At 38.8% G+C, this 17,312-nt stretch overlaps 1 protein-coding gene across 3 annotated transcripts in view; it reads left to right on the top strand.

Annotated features, from left to right (window-relative positions):
- TBC1D22B (TBC1 domain family member 22B) overlaps window positions 1–12,950 on the top strand; it is a 50,797-nt gene extending 37,847 nt beyond the window's left edge. Inside the window, exons 10-15 of one of the 3 annotated variants that reach the window (XM_088128487.1) lie at window positions 4,669–4,775; window positions 6,068–6,143; window positions 7,112–7,239; window positions 7,836–7,931; window positions 8,790–8,918; window positions 12,932–12,950. In XM_088128487.1, coding sequence (XP_087984613.1) covers window positions 4,669–4,775; window positions 6,068–6,143; window positions 7,112–7,239; window positions 7,836–7,931; window positions 8,790–8,918 — 536 coding nt within the window. In that variant the 3' untranslated portion in view covers window positions 12,932–12,950. Of the gene's footprint in view, window positions 1–4,668; window positions 4,776–6,067; window positions 6,144–7,111; window positions 7,240–7,835; window positions 7,932–8,789; window positions 10,230–12,931 lie in introns of those variants that run through there. The other 2 variants (XM_025171393.2, XM_007435572.3) reach the window with 2 other exon arrangements.
- The last annotated feature ends 4,362 nt before the right edge of the window (window positions 12,951–17,312 follow it).

Below are 17,312 nucleotides of genomic sequence, written 5' to 3'. Positions count from 1 at the left end.
ACAATTGACATTATGGGTGAAACTGGGAAGAATTTGGTCCATTTTGATGAAGGAACTGTGTGATTGCTTCATTATGCACCCAAGGAATAATTCTGCGTCCATTTGCTTTATCATTGCAATTGACCCACTGAAATGCCAAGGCCAGATTTAACACATCATACAGCATACTGGGCTGATGTGCTGTGTTTGACATTATTGCTTAGGGTAGCAGTGGGTAACTTGCACCCCAAGTCTCCTTTTTCTGGCCCTCAGAATCCAGTATTGGCACACTTTCCCATTCTGGGGTTGGGAAACAGGTGAAAATTATAATATCAGCCCTAACATAGGCATACCACAATAAAAAGCAAAGAAAATCCAACAGATTCCATACAGAACAATGCTTCACTCAAGTCTGTACCATATCCGAAGTTTGGATTTTCTTGAATATTTTATTATGGCTTGCTTAATTTGTTTACCTTTTTGCAATTTCCTTAACTCAGATTATAATATATAATTTGACCTATACTGGTTACAGCTACTAATTATTGTTTAGAACCCATTTTAAATATTGACCTATTTTAGTGCTGCAATAAAAATTCAAATTGATACAAGATATTCCAACGTGCAGATTTATATTAATGTCTTTTTGAAAATTTTTAGCCTAATTTTACAGTGTTGGTAAATTTCCTTGTTTATCTATTTTGTGCTCTGTTTCTGGTTCCCCCCCCCCCTTTGATTGCACTTGCAAAATTAATAAATTGAGGAGCACAATTAGAGGAGTTATATCGATATCCATTGTTTTTGTGTTTATTTTTTCAGTAGCTACAAAGGACTTCAGAATTTATCAAAACAAGGAAGCGGGAATGAAAAGCTGTTTATGCCTTTCCTGCTCCACTCTCTTGTCTCCTCCCCTGCCAAGCTGCTGTTTCATTCTGCTGTCAGGGAAGAAAAAGTTCCTGTATGTTAAGGATCTGGGAGAATGATTGAATTTCCATACTACAATAGTAGTTCCCTTCTTTATAAGAATGCCTAAGAAATTAATACTGTACTGCCAGCATAATTCCTTTTCATCTGAACAGACTAGTTGTCCAGATTTGCGGAGCTGGTGATCTGATCTCTCTGGCCAAAAATTCTTCCCCTCTGCCCTGTTCTAAGGGGAAAAATAGGAAGGCATTTGGTTTTACTTTCCAAAATGCAGAAGACAAGAGCTTAACAAACAATGTGGAATATCCCACAAACATGAGGATTAGTCGCACACAAGACATTTTAGCAAGAAATTGCCTTTTTTCAAAATATACAGTTAAATGTCCAAATATGTTTTGTTTAATGTGGGGAAAAGGGAGAAAAAGCAAAGAAAGAGAGCAAATACTGAACCAGAGTTCTATATAAATATCAGGTTAACGTAATTTAGCTAGTTACTTTTTGACTACTTAAATAGAATTTTAATTTTAAAGCTGTGTGAGTCACTTGGAAAGAGCTTGGTTTTGGAGTGAACGTCTTTGGCTCCTGGTTGAAGTCTCCAGGAAACAAACAGAATGGAGTCCCACATTTATGAAAATGGGGGATAAGTGAATACTGGCCCTTTTTAGCTGACCAAATTGGATAAAATATGTCAGCTGTCTGGATAACAAATCAAAAAGTGCCTAGCTGCTGGGCTTATCTTCTTAAGAACTCCAAATTTACATTTCAAAAGCTAGGTTATTGTGAAAAAAAATGTTTTGAATAAAACAGTGAGGTTTGTTCTATTAAGGCTTTTCTCAAACAGTGTAGAGATGCCCTGCATACCAGAGAGGGCAATATTGAGCCAACATAGGAATATAGAAGGCTGTCACACAACCTTTTTTTCCCTCACAAGGCAATCAGTAGCTGGTTGTGAGACTGGTTTAGATTAAGAAGCAGTTCAGGGGCGGGGGGGAAGAACCACACAAATAACTTTTTGACCCCTCTGATCTAAGATCTTGCTGATTCCAAGATCCTGCATTATTATTTTTAAGTGAAAAAAAGTGCTGGGAGATCGTATCACTGATCTTCCATGTCATGTATCATTTAACTCTTGTTCCTGAAATTTATAGTTTCTATAACATTTACACAAAGCTAGTGTCATATCCAACTCTGTGTTAGTCACGAAAATCAATTTCTAGAAAAAAGAAAAGTATTTTCCAGATTAAATTGCAACAATCTTAAGGTTGTAAAGTAACCAAGAATATTGAGGAAGCCATCTTTGAATCCCACTTTATGAGAGAACCAATGACGTTCCTGCTGCCAAGATTTTAGTTCCGAGATGGATGGTAAAGATCTTTCTGGTTAATAGGATTCTAGGGACAGCAATCTCCAAGGCAAGGAATTAGAGCCCAAAACAACTTTGGCTAGTCCTATCCTGATGTCAGTTCATGAAGGCTAGTGCCTGCCTCTTAAGAACAAGTATTCTTTGGAACTCAGAGCTGTCAATCTCTTGAACTGGATTGGGAGCTCTTACTATTGTGGGAGGTTTGAATGATTTCTCCATTGCTTTGTAGCTCTTTTTCAATGCTGCCAGCCAAAGCGTTTCTTAGTAAAGACACTCAGATAGATGTGATCGAGGCATCTGCTATTAAGAGAAGCACAGAATAGTAAGATTTATGCACTTTTCTGCCTTGAGTGGATATGTGAATAGCAGTTTGGCATGAGAGAAGTTAAGGCATGCTTCTTAAACATGCTAATCCTGTCTTGCCGTTTCCCCTCATCAGTACTGACAACTGCCTGAGCTTAATGTTATCTGAAGTTAATATCTGTGGACAAAGAGTGAATGTGGAATCATTTGTATATTGTAGGTTTATACATACCGTACATATTGTGTATACTCATCATACTATTCCATCTCAGGGTAAGCAAAGCACAGGTATGAAATTCTGAACCAAATAAATTAAAGACACATGATAAGAGAAAAAGAAAAAGAAACACAGTTAGATGTGGTTTATACCAGCACTATTCATTATTCCTCCCCATGCCTTTCTGTCCTTGCTTCCACCATGTTAATACACTGATTCATACACTGCCTTTTGTTTTTTAAACTTCTCACCTCTCTTTGAGAATCTTCTCAACTCCATCCAACCACAGCTTTCTCCGTCTTTCCCTCCCTCTCAACACATTCACTGGCCATTCCTACGTTTGTTTCAATTATTAATTCTCTGCATGGCCAAACCACCTCAAATTATTTCTTTTGTACTGGTCACTTGCTTTTGTATTCAGCATCCATTCATTCTTGACCCTTTCTCTTCTTTGAATACACGCTCTTCTTCGGTAGTGCTGCTGCCCTCAAAGTACTTTATGTTTTTTTTCTGACATACCCATCTGATTGTACATATGCAGTCTTTATTCACATGTTAAAGTTATGCAGCCATTCCATAAGCAAATCACATACCTGTTTTAACATTTCTCCAAGTATACCATCTATACTTGCAGCCTTACTATTTCTCAATATTTTCTCAACATTTGACTTCCTTGTAATGTTATTTTTCTTGCACAAAAACTTAAATAACAATAAAATAAACATAAAATAACATAGCATTTGTTTCAATTCCACTCTTCAACATATAACCATTACTCCAAAACAGATTTTTAAAATTCTTCTTCCAGCATTCCTTCACTTCAGTTTCCTCCCAAATAATTTCATCAGTTTTGTTTTTAATTCCAGTTACTCTGTTGGGGCTCTGTGTTTAGCCCTGTTCACCTAGTTCCAAAAGCAATTGTTTATTTCCATCAAAATCACTTTGCATTTTCTCTGCTTCTTTTAATCTTGGCCATTCCTAGATCTTTTTCTATTCAGTAGTTTTGTTTAGATGCTAATGGTGTAAGGGCCCTCTAGGGGAGTAGAACCACTGCAGTGCAACTCTAAACTTCAACAATCTCTTGTCCCTCTCAACAAACATCATCCTGCAGGGTGACTGTTTCTGATCCAGACCTCATGATCAAATGAAATGGATATAGAAGATGATACAAGAAAAGCAGACATTTTTTAGCAAATAATTTTCCAATAAAGTGATATTATTGCCTACCTATAATTTATTCTATATTCAGGATCCAGATTATTTTTTTTTCAGGAATGGTATCTTGCCAAATATATTTGCCTTAATGTAATCTTGAACATTGGTAGTTCTGTGTTTTCTCTGCTAGATGCATATACGCAAGTACAAATACACAAACACACAATTTTACTAAGAGCAGATAAAGTCTTATCATTTTTCAAGTTTGCATGTGTGTTGTATGTGCATGTACACATACATATTTTTGCATAATGTTTTCAGCTGCTAATAGTCATGGGATTAAAGTTGTGCACATTGTCAAATTCTGAACAATAGCAATTCTAGTCATAGTTTTCTCCAGCTTCTGAGATTTCAGCAGCACTTTGAAACTTCTCCTACAATCATAATGGTCATAGTTATAAATACACAAATCCTATATATGATTGACCATTGAATTAGGCATCTAACTGCCTGTGCCTTCTCCCTCCACGTTTATATGGACTTTTACATTGTATAGATAACAACTATTCCAACAAAAAGAAGCAGAACCTCAACAAGGCAGATGGAAGACCTGATACGATCTATATATGCACTTCTATTTTTAGAAAGGCACAAAATAAATAGTAGAGAGAGATAAGGAGAGTATACCCCTAAGCCTTATTCTGTAATGGTACTCTTTCTTTTTTAGAAGAGGATGTGGAGAACTTTGATGTAACAAACCTGTCTCAAGATGTGCTACAAAGCATTGAAGCTGACAGTTTTTGGTGTATGAGCAAACTGCTGGATGGGATCCAGGTAGGACATATATCTGTACAAACTCTCAGGACTCCAGGGGACTTCTTCCTTGGATCATTCAACCTTTGCTATTTCCATAATAACACTGGGACAACCCCAGTCATACTACCTTCTTTACTGCTTCATGGCCACCCAAGGATAATGTGAAGTCTACAGCTTTCATAATTTTACCTGCTTTGGCCTCCACATTGAAGGCTATGTACAAGAGCAAATGCACTCCATGCTTAAAAAAAGAATTCAAAAAGCTATATTCAGCTGTCTAAATGCTATGCCTCCCAAATTTGCAATTTATTTGAATCATGGCAGTTTATTAGTTGAATAATTTATTTTATAATTCATTCTACATTTGTATAATTTATTCTGGGTTTGCTAGTTCTAGAGAAAGAGAAGGAGTCACACGGGTACTGAAACTGCACTTTCTAGTCCCTGAAAATCTTAATAATTCTTTCCTCTGCTTAAATTCCTGTAGTTATTACAAATACACAGTCAGGCATGGCTTCACAGCTGTAAGGGCTAGAAACGTAATGTAAAACAAATATGAAATTCTTAGGAAACTGAATTGAATTTCTAGTTTAACATTTTGCAGGTTTTGACTATGCTGTACATAAGCTATATTCAGAGCAATACAATCTAGCTCAATTTGATTAGAGTCACTGCCATATAGATCATAAAATACTTGATGTAAAAATAGGAGTTATTTATCCACATACATTTTTTGTGTATTGTGTATTGGATACTGAGGGAAATTTTACTGCCTTTGACAGGAATATGCTAGTCATAGTCTGAATTTAAATTTATATTATTTTAAGGAGTGTCACCTCAAAAACGGAATTTCTGAAAGTCTAGTAAGGATCATTTTTGTAATATATCCTAATTTTGAAGAAATTACATGCATAGAAAATAATTTCTGTACTTCACAAGGAACCAGGCTTTCCAGAATGTCTTCCAACCAAATGAAATCAACAGTTCCTCCTACATTGTCCATGCTGTGTTGCATAAACAAACTGAGAACATGAGGTTGTTACAGACAGTTAAGGAGGGCAAGAAATGGTTAATACCCTGTTCTCACCACCATTCTCTACTGCATATGAACATTCCATAAGGGAACCTATCCATCAGATGTGTCCCAAATATCAGAAATTTATGTTATGTATACGGTCCTATACTTCATTTCTGGCATTTTTGGAAAGATCTGCTGAAAGCCCTGGAAAGGCACTTCCAATAACTGAAAAGGTATAAACATGTTTGCTGGTCTTACATCCTGTTAAACACACAATATATCTTTGCTTCAGGACAATTACACGTTTGCACAACCGGGGATCCAAAAAAAAGTCAAAGCACTGGAGGAACTTGTCAGTCGTATTGATGGTAGGTGAATTTGAGTTTGTCGTTGCCAACTGAATTGTAACGCTCATGGATTCTCACTGAGAGAAAAACAGAGGGTGCAGAATGCACACAGTTGACATGAGACCAAAGTCATAGGCTCCTTTACTCAGTTGTCTTAGGTGATAATTAGACTGGGATGTTGATGCCACTAAGGCATGTTAGAAATGGAATACTCTTGGGAAGAAGGGATGAGTGAGAAGTCATCAGCTGATAAGCATGTAAGAGAATACATGATTCAGGAGAAAAAAAGGGCTAAAGTATCTACAATGCCAGGAAAAGGCATTTTGTATGGGCAGCCCCCCAAATGAGCACATTGATGACAGGTTTTAAATAATTGCTGTTTTCAACAGCTCTGTTTTTAAGATGTTAAGATCTCAAGCAGTTGAACCTTCCAGATTTCTGATGAGAGACTCTTCCATAGGGTGGGTGCCACTGATGAAAAACAGAAGTTTCTTATATTCCAGTAGAAGAGAATATACGTAGCTCAGGGTTGAACTGTGGAATCCTTGGTGCTCTCTGAGCCTGGTTGTTTGCTTGCAGATGTTTCATTACCCAACTAGGTAACATCATCAGTGCAAGTGAGTATGGGGTTTGCTCCCTGTTTATATACAGTAGCTTGCCCTGCCAGTTTTGGTGGGGGTGTGGCTTTCTCCTTGGTAGTTCTTTGGTTAAAAACAGGAGATAAAAAACAGGACAGAAAAACAGGAGTTTCTTACATTCCCCAGATCTCAAATAGGGGATAAGCATCTTACCTGAGAAACAGGCACCAGATGGATAGGAGTAGGCAGGCCTGTAGGGCTTTACAGGTCAAAACCAACATGTTGAATTGTACCCAAAAGTAGAATAGAGACAGCAAGCAAAGATATTGTTTCATGGAGATGTGATTTCTGAGCTAATGACAGCAAATATATCAAATAGTTGCCATTTGCAAATAGAATGTCATGTTTCAGAGCAGGTACATAGTCACTTTAGGAAGTATGAAGTGGAATACTTGCAGTTTGCCTTTCGCTGGATGAACAATCTCTTGATGAGGGAGCTTCCTCTTCGCTGCACGATTCGCCTTTGGGACACTTATCAGGTACGAGTACCTAGATTACCCCATTTCTTTGTTGGAAGCCTGTCTTGATAAAAATGTTGGCATGTGACTTTACTCAGATACCTTTTCCCACCAGTAGTCTTGCATGGAAGCAAGCAGTATAATTCTCAGATCACATGTTTGTTTGTTTGTTGTTGGATTTATATAGCCGCCCATCTCAAATATGTGACTCTGGGTGGCTGATACAATTAAATTAGCAAGAGCAGAAAACTCAAAGCAATTACAACAAAACCATTAAAAACAATTAAAACAACTAAAACAATTAAGAGCCATGAACAGAAAACATAGGAGAGCGCATTCAGAATCTTAGACGAATGCAACCATTTTGTGGGCTCCATATTTCCTGGATGGCAAAATCAAGTTTTCAGGGCCTTCTGGAAGGCCAATAGGGCTGGGCCAATCTTCACCCAGGGTTCCAAAGGGCGGATGATTATAGCATCATCACAAATTAGAGCTCTGCCACCCTGCCCACACATAACTTACATGTATGCCCACAACTCTATAAAATGTAGAAAAGCAGTGAGAAGTAAGGCATGCTGATACGTTGCTTCTAACCCCAAGTGATGTGTTCTTTTCAGTCTGAGCCTGAGGGATTCTCTCATTTCCATTTATACGTCTGTGCTGCATTCTTGATTAAGTGGCGGAAAGAGATCTTGGATGAAGAAGACTTCCAGGTAAATCATCAGCAGGCAACCACATTTAGAAAAGGATGCAGTGTAATTATCTTGCTTGAAAATTTATTAACTTTGGGTAAGAGAATAGAATGCTGTATGTACAGCAGTATTTCTGGTATGTGATTACAGGCATGAAATCACTTTACCCAGAGATGCAGACATTTTCTATGTGTGTTTTAATAAAATAATTTCCACAGCCATGAGATTGGAGATCTGACTCTGATACATTGCCTCTAAGTAAAGCAGGAGCTGAAGATTTCTTGTTTAGGGCTTTGATCCCAACTGTGGGATTTTTTTCCCCCTGGTTATCAGGCTCAGAACTGCCTGAATCAGTTCCCTAGTGGCTATAGTTCATATTGAATTGAACGGACTACAGGAACGAAGGCTTTGAGATCGCTTTAGTCCAGGCTGTCTATGTGGTTTTATGTTTTATCTGTTTTTATGGATGTTTTGGTTTTGTATGCTTGCCCAGAGTCCGTTGGTGTTGGGTAGCTATAACAAATTTGAATAAATAAAATAATAAAAAAGAAAGGTAATGCCACAAGAAAGTAAAAGGTGCTTTTGCACATTGAAAGTCAAGGTCACATCTCTGAGCTGAGTCCCCAGTTTAAGAATGAATTCCATTCCCAAGGTCTGTCCTTAAGTCGAATTTGTATTTAAGCCGGAACAGTATTATTGTATAACACTGTATAAGTAGAATTATGTAATTAACTTGAACCATTGTGTATTTAACTCAATTCATTATATATTTAACTCGAATTTTGATACAATAGGCTCTGTTCTTAACTATGGGTCGTCCTTAAACCGGGCATTCTTAACCAGGGGACTTCCTGTACTGAAATCTTTTCCTCATTTCAGGGCCTTCTAATGTTGCTGCAAAATCTGCCCACCATACACTGGGGTAATGAAGAGATTGGACTCCTCCTCGCTGAAGCCTACAGACTAAAGTACATGTTTGCAGATGCCCCCAATCACTACCGCCGATAGGTACTAGAGTTCTGCCTTTGCTTCTCATTGTGCTGGCACAGTTTTAATCACTGTGGCATTTGATCACCTAAGCCCTCGGACACACTGACCAGGAGCCACTCTGTTGTAAAAAGCTCCCATCAGACTTCTGTCTTCACTTTTGTGTGTGCCTGCCTGCCACTCCGTGTGTGGATGTGCCACTCCAGAAACCATTAGTGTCTCATGCTGTGATGGTGGCCTGAGCTTGGATGGGAGTGAGATGAATAAACAGAACTTCTGAATGCCCTCCAAGTTTCAGCCTAGATAGCCTAAGTCTTGCAGCCTCTCGTTAAACTGCTAAGCACAGACAAACTCATACACTCCCAGCTCGGCCTGTTACTTTTTTTCTTGTTTCCTCCCTTCTTCAGTTGTTGTTCAAACTCCCCAATGAAGATGCCTTACAAAGAGTCCTGGCCAAGAGAAGGCAGTGCTGTTGGACACAAGAAGCTCTCAGGCCTTAGCTTCACTCTCCATGTCTGAAGAAACGCAGCATTTCAGGCATTAACAAAAGACATATATACTCCACGTGCACACTGTCACACTCCTCTTGTGCAGCATCTCTGTGTAGGATGGTGCACATACATTGAAGAGGCTGTCTTGTCCATGTGCAGTTCAGAATAATATAGGTGAATAAAACAGAACTCAACCTGTGATTGGTGAACTGCCTAACCTGGTGTGTGCATTGAATGTGGGGTTGGGGGGGAGCTGTGCTTTTTTTCCCCTTCTTTTTTAGAAAAACTCCTTTCTGTGACAATGACAGTCCTCTAAAACATTATATGTATATTGTGTTCTTGTGTATATGGGTAAGAGTTGTACAATATACGTCTTCTGTTTGTAGCAGATATGATTTTATATTTATATTCTGCATCTCTGGGGTGCAAACGCTGCCTAGGTTACAAATAACAGTGGGCCTCCTGCTTCCCCTGTCCATCAGGTTTTGGAGCTGTCAACACATCTGCACTAGCACATTTATTCTTCCCCAGAGTGCACGTTTCATTTTTATCAGGAAAAACTTGACTCCAAAGCAGAATGACATTGCATGACCTCCAGTGCCAAGGAATTTGAGGGTCTGAAGATTTTAAAAACTTGCTGCTGAACTAGACACCTTGAATTTGATGGAATCTTTTCTGCAGGATGCCTGCACTTTCCAACAGCACTTGAGCTTGCCCTTGTGGAAAGCAGTCCTCTAGCTGTGGCAAAGCACATTGCTGTAGCCATGTCTTGGATGAGGTATGGGTCCTAGCCTGTGTCTTCTGGATATTCTGTGTTCAGCTATACCCAGCCCTTTCTCCAGGCAGAGACCTTTTTTCAAGGCTCCAAACTCTTCTGGGGAGACAGCAGCTTTGGTATCAAGCCCACTTCCTCTCTCCTCCACCATTATTACAGTGTTTTTTCCAGTGAAAAAAAGGAATATATTTTTAATTGACTGGTTTATGCAGGCACCAGCATAGTCTCATTAGTGCCAAGCTTTGCCCTCTCAGATCAGATTTGTTTCCATAGGCCAAATTCTTCAGATTGTGCCGGGCTGACTTCTGCTTGTCTCATAGGCTTCCAGCTGTACCCATCTCGTTTTGTTTTTCTTCTTGGAGTTGAAAAAAGAAAACAGTCCACTGGATTTCTTTCAGTGAGGGTATCGGGGGAGATTTGAGGCAGAAGGAGACAAGACCCTTGCCATAATTCAAACACCAAGCAGTGTTTCTCAAATTGCTTTCCTAACCTGGAGTTGTTTTCTCAGGCATTGACTGGATTTTCCTTTGTAAGTGTGCGTGTGAATTTGTTGTTTCCTTTCAGACAGCAACCTGGTGGTCATTAGTTTAATATGACTGATTAAAAAAAAAAATCCAACTTGTGTTGCCAGTCTTTTCTTCTTAGGATTTCATGAGGTTGTTAATAGTGACCAGAGTGTGGAGAATCTTCTTCTCTTTCTCCACACTGAGTGGCTTATTTCTAGTGTAATTTTTCTTTGAAAATCTTCACTCTAAGCTTGCTCCTGTTCTTGATGAAAATTCTTCAGTATACTCTGCTGTGTCCCAATTTGGCAAAATATTACATGTTAGATACACAACACATGGACTGCATATGAATCTACGACGTCCCTTTTGCAAACTTTACAGCACCCCAACTAGGCAGAAGCCAAAATATTTGCCCTTCTCAGTATTCCTTGACCTCTGCATCATTTAAAAATCCATGTTGGGACAATTTTTTTCCAACAGGGAAAAGTTTCTTCAATCCTTTCCTTAAATTTCTTCTACACTGGCTCTAAGATTTAGATCATGGTAGGTCAAAAGCAAAGACTGGATGCCATTTTGCTAGCTTCATATAAATGTTGCTTGCCCGATGACTAGAGAAAGAGGCAGAGGAGTGAAAATGCAAAATGCCTTGTCTTTTCAGTACTTTGCCAAAATTATTTACATAGTGATACCATTTTTAGGAATCAGAGAAAGTCTGATTTCTCTGCCTGTCAATTTCATAATTTAGCAAATACCAGGTATATTCACGAGTAGATCTCTGGGTAATTAATCATACATTCTATTGTTTAACAATAGCAAGTATATGGTCTACATTAGATTATTAGGATCACTGAGCAATACTTTTTGTACGTAAGAAGGTTTGCATTGATGCAAGCAGGTGAGTCTAATGAATGTCTTGTGAATCAACAGATAGTTTCCCCCAGAGTCATCTTTTTGCATTTGGCTTCACATTGGTGAATGTCTGAATTCTAGTAAGATCAAAATGTAAGCAAGAAAATATTTCTTGCAAGCCTGAAGTCTAGCCTCCCCGCTCTCCTCTAGTGGAATCAGTAAGTGCAAGAAAGCCTTAGGTTTCAAAGATAGTGGCCTCTTCCAGTCTGCAGTCTTGTCAAACAGTCCTGCCCGAATCTGAGCTTCTGTAATGTGCAACAGCATGAACTGGCTTGAGAAGGTGTGCTAAACATTTTCACTGAAAGCAGTTCTACATTGCTGGCACACGGTTACACCATCATTCAATAGGTCTCGAAAGAACCTTGGGATGAAGGATCGTTCCTTTCTCAGGTTGTCCATTAATGGAGGCGTTGCTCTTGCAATGGTTCGTTAGACTGTAGATGTTGTTGCTCAGGCTTGCGGGACTAATTGATACTATTGATGGCCAAAGACGCTAGGAAGATTCTGCCAACCAAAGCAGTGTACAAATATGATTCCACATCACAAATACAGGAATTACTATGTCATGGTAAATCCTATTGTATTCCTTTTTTTTTCTTTTTTTTTCTTTTTTTACTGCCCATCAGGCAGAATAGGTTTTAATCTAGAGAAAAGTGCTCATAGCTATGACTGGGTATCATTCCATTTTTCATGCAGTCGGGACTGGGCACAGTAGGTCACTCAAAGTTTCTCTCCCCCATCTTAAGTTAATTACTATTAAAATAAAAAGTTCACTGGAGTGGAACAAACGTAATTACTTTTTGGGGAGCCTAATTATCTGCATTTATTGCCAGTGCTTTGTTGTAATTGATTGCTAATGGTCTGCTTCACTCTGGAATTATCTAATTAATACCTCTACCAGGAAAAAAAAAAACAGATTCCACTTGAACATGTGAGTGTCCTGTGGTCTTGATTGCATTTGTCTTCATTTGGGTGCCTCAGCTGTATTCTCTTTGTTTTACCTGGATGCCTTCTTGGAGTAGTCTACATTCCTAGTCTTGGTTACCTTGTCATATTAATGTCAGTAGACCAGCTGGGTGCTCTCCAGGTGCCGTCTTCTGTAGGCGACCCACTTAGAAAAGCTGTATTATGCTCTGTTTCTGCAAAACAGCTTTCTCATTGCTGAAGGCAAATCCACAGTTGTGATGCTTCAGGCTTTATGTCTTGTTCCCAAATCTTTGTATCTAACCTGATTTCACACTTCACTACTCAACGTGTTGCTTAAATATATGAGCTGATGCCCTTGCTTTTGAACAAGGGTAGAAATGTTTAGTTTCTGGGTCCTATTCCATGATGGGTCATTTATTTTTGCAGGTCTTCAGATGACTCTGTAGTCATCAGATGCTAATGATCTACATGGTTACAAGGTACACCATCTATTGATATATGCGTTACTTCTCTTAAACCAGTTAATTTTTAACATATGTTGGTGCTTTTTGTGTACTTTATCTTGCTATAGATAAGTGCTCTTTTGGAAAACAATGGAATGCCATACACAAAAGCACCACCCAGAAACACCTTTTTAAAAATATCCTTTTAACTTTGAAAGGGTGTTTATCAGATTATGAACAATGGTTAGCGCTAGTAAACATGTACAGAATATTCCTTGAGGAAGGAAATCATTCCAATCACATGCATGCTAGCTGTAGGTTTGTAAAAAGGCTGTGATTTACATATATGCATACACACCCACCGTGCTATTCTCTTTCTGGGTAAGCAATGTTACACAATGCAGAAAAGGAGTGAGAAATAATAAGCAAATTAAATTCAAAGCATGCTATAAGAGAAAAGAAAGGGAATCAGAATCATTGAATATAAAGTTTGAAAGGTACAATGTATTGTCGAAGGCTTTCACAGCCGGAATACGATGGCTGGTGTGGGTCTTCCGGGCTGTGTGACCATGTTCTGGAAGTTTTGTTTCCTAAATTCCCACAACAGGGTCACATCATCCTGGGCACAGAGAGAACTGCTCCTGTCTGTGCTCCTGCCCTCTGAAGATGCCGGTCACAGATGCTGGTGAAACGTTAGGAAACAAAACTTCCAGAACACGGCCACACAGCCCGGAAGACCCACACCAGCCATTTGAAAGGTACCTTGGGAGTTATCTAGCCAAACTCCCATGTAGCAAAATGGGCAGAAACTTACTCTTATACAAAGCTATTTTCATTTATTTCAGCAAAAATTCGTCTATGACCACATATATCCTCAGATTTCTTCATTTTCCATTTGCAATGAACATTCTACCAAGGGAGATAACAAATTCATCTGCTTGCTTTCATTTTTCACCATTTATGTGTAATTTGGAACTATTCAGTTTTCTTAGCAAATCCAATCACTTTAGTCTTCAGTACGTTAATTTTGAGATCCATACTCCTTGTTGTATCAGCTAGTCTACCTAAAATAGACTAGCTGATACAACTAGGAAAGAGGGCATGTCCAGCCCTCAGATCTTGCTTTCTGGAGTATCTCAGGGCTTGATTCTCTTCCCACCCAAACAAATACATGAGGCCATTGAGTGAGGTTATCTGCCATCTTGGGGCTAAGGTATCATTGGTACACTGACAGTACTCAATTATACATCTCAGCTCCGGGTTACCTAAGTGATGCCATCAAGGTTCTCACTCTCTCTGGAGAGTACAGAGATCTGGATGTGGAGGAACAGACTCAGGCTAGCAAGACTGAGTGGCTGTGGATTTTGAGGCATCCTGGCTCCAGAGATTTTATATGTCTGATTCTGAATGGGGTTGCACTCACTAAGACAGACTCTGTGCACAGTTTGGAGGTCCACCTAGATTCGCAACTCCTGCTGAGAGATGGCAACAATGGCTCAGAGGGCTTTGGCACAAATCCATCTATACTGCACCCATTCCTGAATTGGGAGGCCCCACTCATCGTCACTCATGCCTTGGTCATCTTTCATTTGGATTACTGTAACACATTTTACATAGGGCTGCCCTTGAAGATCACCCAAAAGCTACAACTGGTCCAAAATGCAGTGTGGGGGTAGTTATGGGAAGACCTTGCTAAGCTCATGTAACACCATTACTTTGCAAGCTGCACTGGTTGCCAATGGGGTTCTGGGTGCAACCCTTCATGGCGCATTTGCCTCTCTTTGATTATCTGTTCCTGTCCAATAAGATCTGGCAGGGTTGCCATGCTGCGGGTCCCATCTCTTAAACAATGTTACTGTTTAAGAGACCATTGTATGGAATAGCATTCTTCCTGAGATCCATATGGTTCTAACCATGCCTGCCTTTCATAAGGCTTTGAAGACCTGTTTTTCCCCCCAGGTATTGAATCAGGAGGATTTGTGAACTTGTCCAGAATTGTCTTCAGTGAAAATTTGTTTTATGTTCTATTATATTTGATTATTGTTTCCTGTTTTGGTGTTTTGTTCATTTTGAGTGGGCAATTATATAAATTGCCTTAAAAAATAAATGTTGGTGTAAGTCGTTGGGTTCTCAGGCAACACCATGCCATTGTGTGTATACAAAAGTGTATATGTATTCATGGCCCCAACAAAGATAGCTATAATGCCACCACAAGCATTCATTATGCATTTATCCATGGAGTTTAATGTATTCATGGATAAATGTATAATGTTGTTTAACAAAGAGAACATCACGATCCTTATTTTCCTCCCTGATCAATATTGAACCATTCACTAGGCTTTCCTGTTAAACTTATGTATGCTTTATTTCCCTCATATAACTGCTTTTAACACATTCAATACCAACCTTCAACTTCATATTTATGCAAAGCATTTCATAATTAAAGTTATGCACTTCCTCTAAGTCAACAAACATACAGTAAACTTTCTCACATTGATACATTTTTCAATGACTTGCTGAAGAGCAAACATCTTGTCTACACCCCTCCTGCCTGACATAATACCCTTTACAGGCACACTTAAAATTAATGCCCCTATAGTTTTTATATTTATTCTTTATATTTATTCTCCCTGTATTGTACTGAATACTGATTTCATTCTTTGAATCGTTAGGCATGGATGGTGCATTCAGACAAAGAAGTAGCACAGCCATACCCTAAGCAAATTATCTCCATTTTTTAGCATTTCTGCAGTTACACCATCTAAACCTGCAGTTTTACCATTTTTCAATGTTCTCATAGTATTTATAATTTCTATCCATTTTTCTTGTACACTAACATATCATTTATTTCAATCATTTATTTCAAATTTCAACATGTCACCATCGTTCTCACATAAGTCTCTAAATACTTGTTCTAGCATTCTTTCACTTCAGTTTCATCCTAAACAATTTCATCACTATTTTAATTTCATTCACTCAGATAGAGGTGCTTAGGTAGCCACTTTCATGCACTTGAAAAGCAATTTTTATTTCCATCACAAACATTCTGCATTTTCTCTGCTTCTTTTAATCTTAACTGTTCCTTGTGTTTTTGGGGGTTTTTTGGCTACATCCTTTAGCGCTATCTTTTTCTTGCAGTATACGTTATGCAACATCTTTCTTCCATTCACACACACACACACACATCTCCTATCACTTTTGTATCCTTCACTAATTCTCTTGACTTTTATCAGAAAGCAATGCACAGGTGCTGGCAAAACATCAGGAAATCTGTTCTCTAGACCACAGTCACTAAACCCTGAAGCCTAAGCCTGCCCATCTCTTTGCTGATTCTTCCTTTATCACTGAAGCATTACATGCAGATATCACCAACCAATGAACTCCTATTTTCATGCACAGCAACAATCTAAATGACATCAATTCATATTTCTTAATTTAGCCCTTACTTTTAAAAGTACTTGTAATGGGCTGTGAGAATAATCTTGAGAGACAGGAGGAAGAGCCGCAGCCTAGACAACCGTCTGATAAAATCAGCCCAAACCAGAAATGTAATTTGAGAAAGCATCTCAGAATTGACCCTCCCTAGTTCTCTGAAATGTAAAGGCAGGGGGTGAGGGGGGAGAAGCGCTTTCAGACTTGCAAGATTCTTTTACTCTAACCTTACAATAAATGTAGTATTAGTATTCACGATTTTGGTTTCCTGGTCTGGACTACCTTGAAGGGTTGACAGCGCTTGACTTCTGTGTATTTATCACCTCCACACCATAAGAACATATCACTTTCATTCAGCTCTATTACATCCTTTCCCTTTGTCTTACTTTTGCAAATGTAAAACATCTATTTTTCATTCGATTCAATTCATTCATTCAATGATGTTCTTTACCATTCACTCCTCTTGCATTCCAAGCTACTGTATGCTATGATTTTCACCAGTTGTGTCCATAGATATTAACATCTTCTGCCATCATGACTTTTGTGGCTTTCACATAATATGTGTTAGTAATATAGAGAAAGTAATATACAGAAAGTGTAGATTAAGTCAGTAGCCTTTGTCATAATCATGCAATGTGCAGCATTCCCCACTAGCGATAAAATTTTGGCAGATTGTGGCTAGTATGGCAGAACCTCAATCAAATGGCCATTTTATCACAAGCATGTGCTTGCTATGCTATGCAAGCTAGGGTCTCTAATTTAGAAATTATCTTGCTAGACAACATAGTGTTGCCTGCATCCCACAGCTAGGAGGTACATGCAGTGATTCATTTTTGTATTTATACAACGCTGTTGTAAGAAGCTGGAGATATAAGCAAGTGGTGATCCAAGGCCAAACAAGGCAGTACAGATGTGGTCTATGGGGCAGAAGG

This window comes from Python bivittatus, unplaced genomic scaffold (genome assembly GCF_059951505.1).
Source record: "Python bivittatus isolate LINGU-HERP-01145 unplaced genomic scaffold, Pbiv_v1 ctg000700_np1212, whole genome shotgun sequence".
In the NCBI taxonomy this organism is placed as follows: domain Eukaryota; kingdom Metazoa; phylum Chordata; class Lepidosauria; order Squamata; family Pythonidae; genus Python; species Python bivittatus.
The sequence above is the reverse complement of the archived record's forward strand: the minus strand, read 5'-3'. Positions and strand labels throughout refer to the sequence as shown.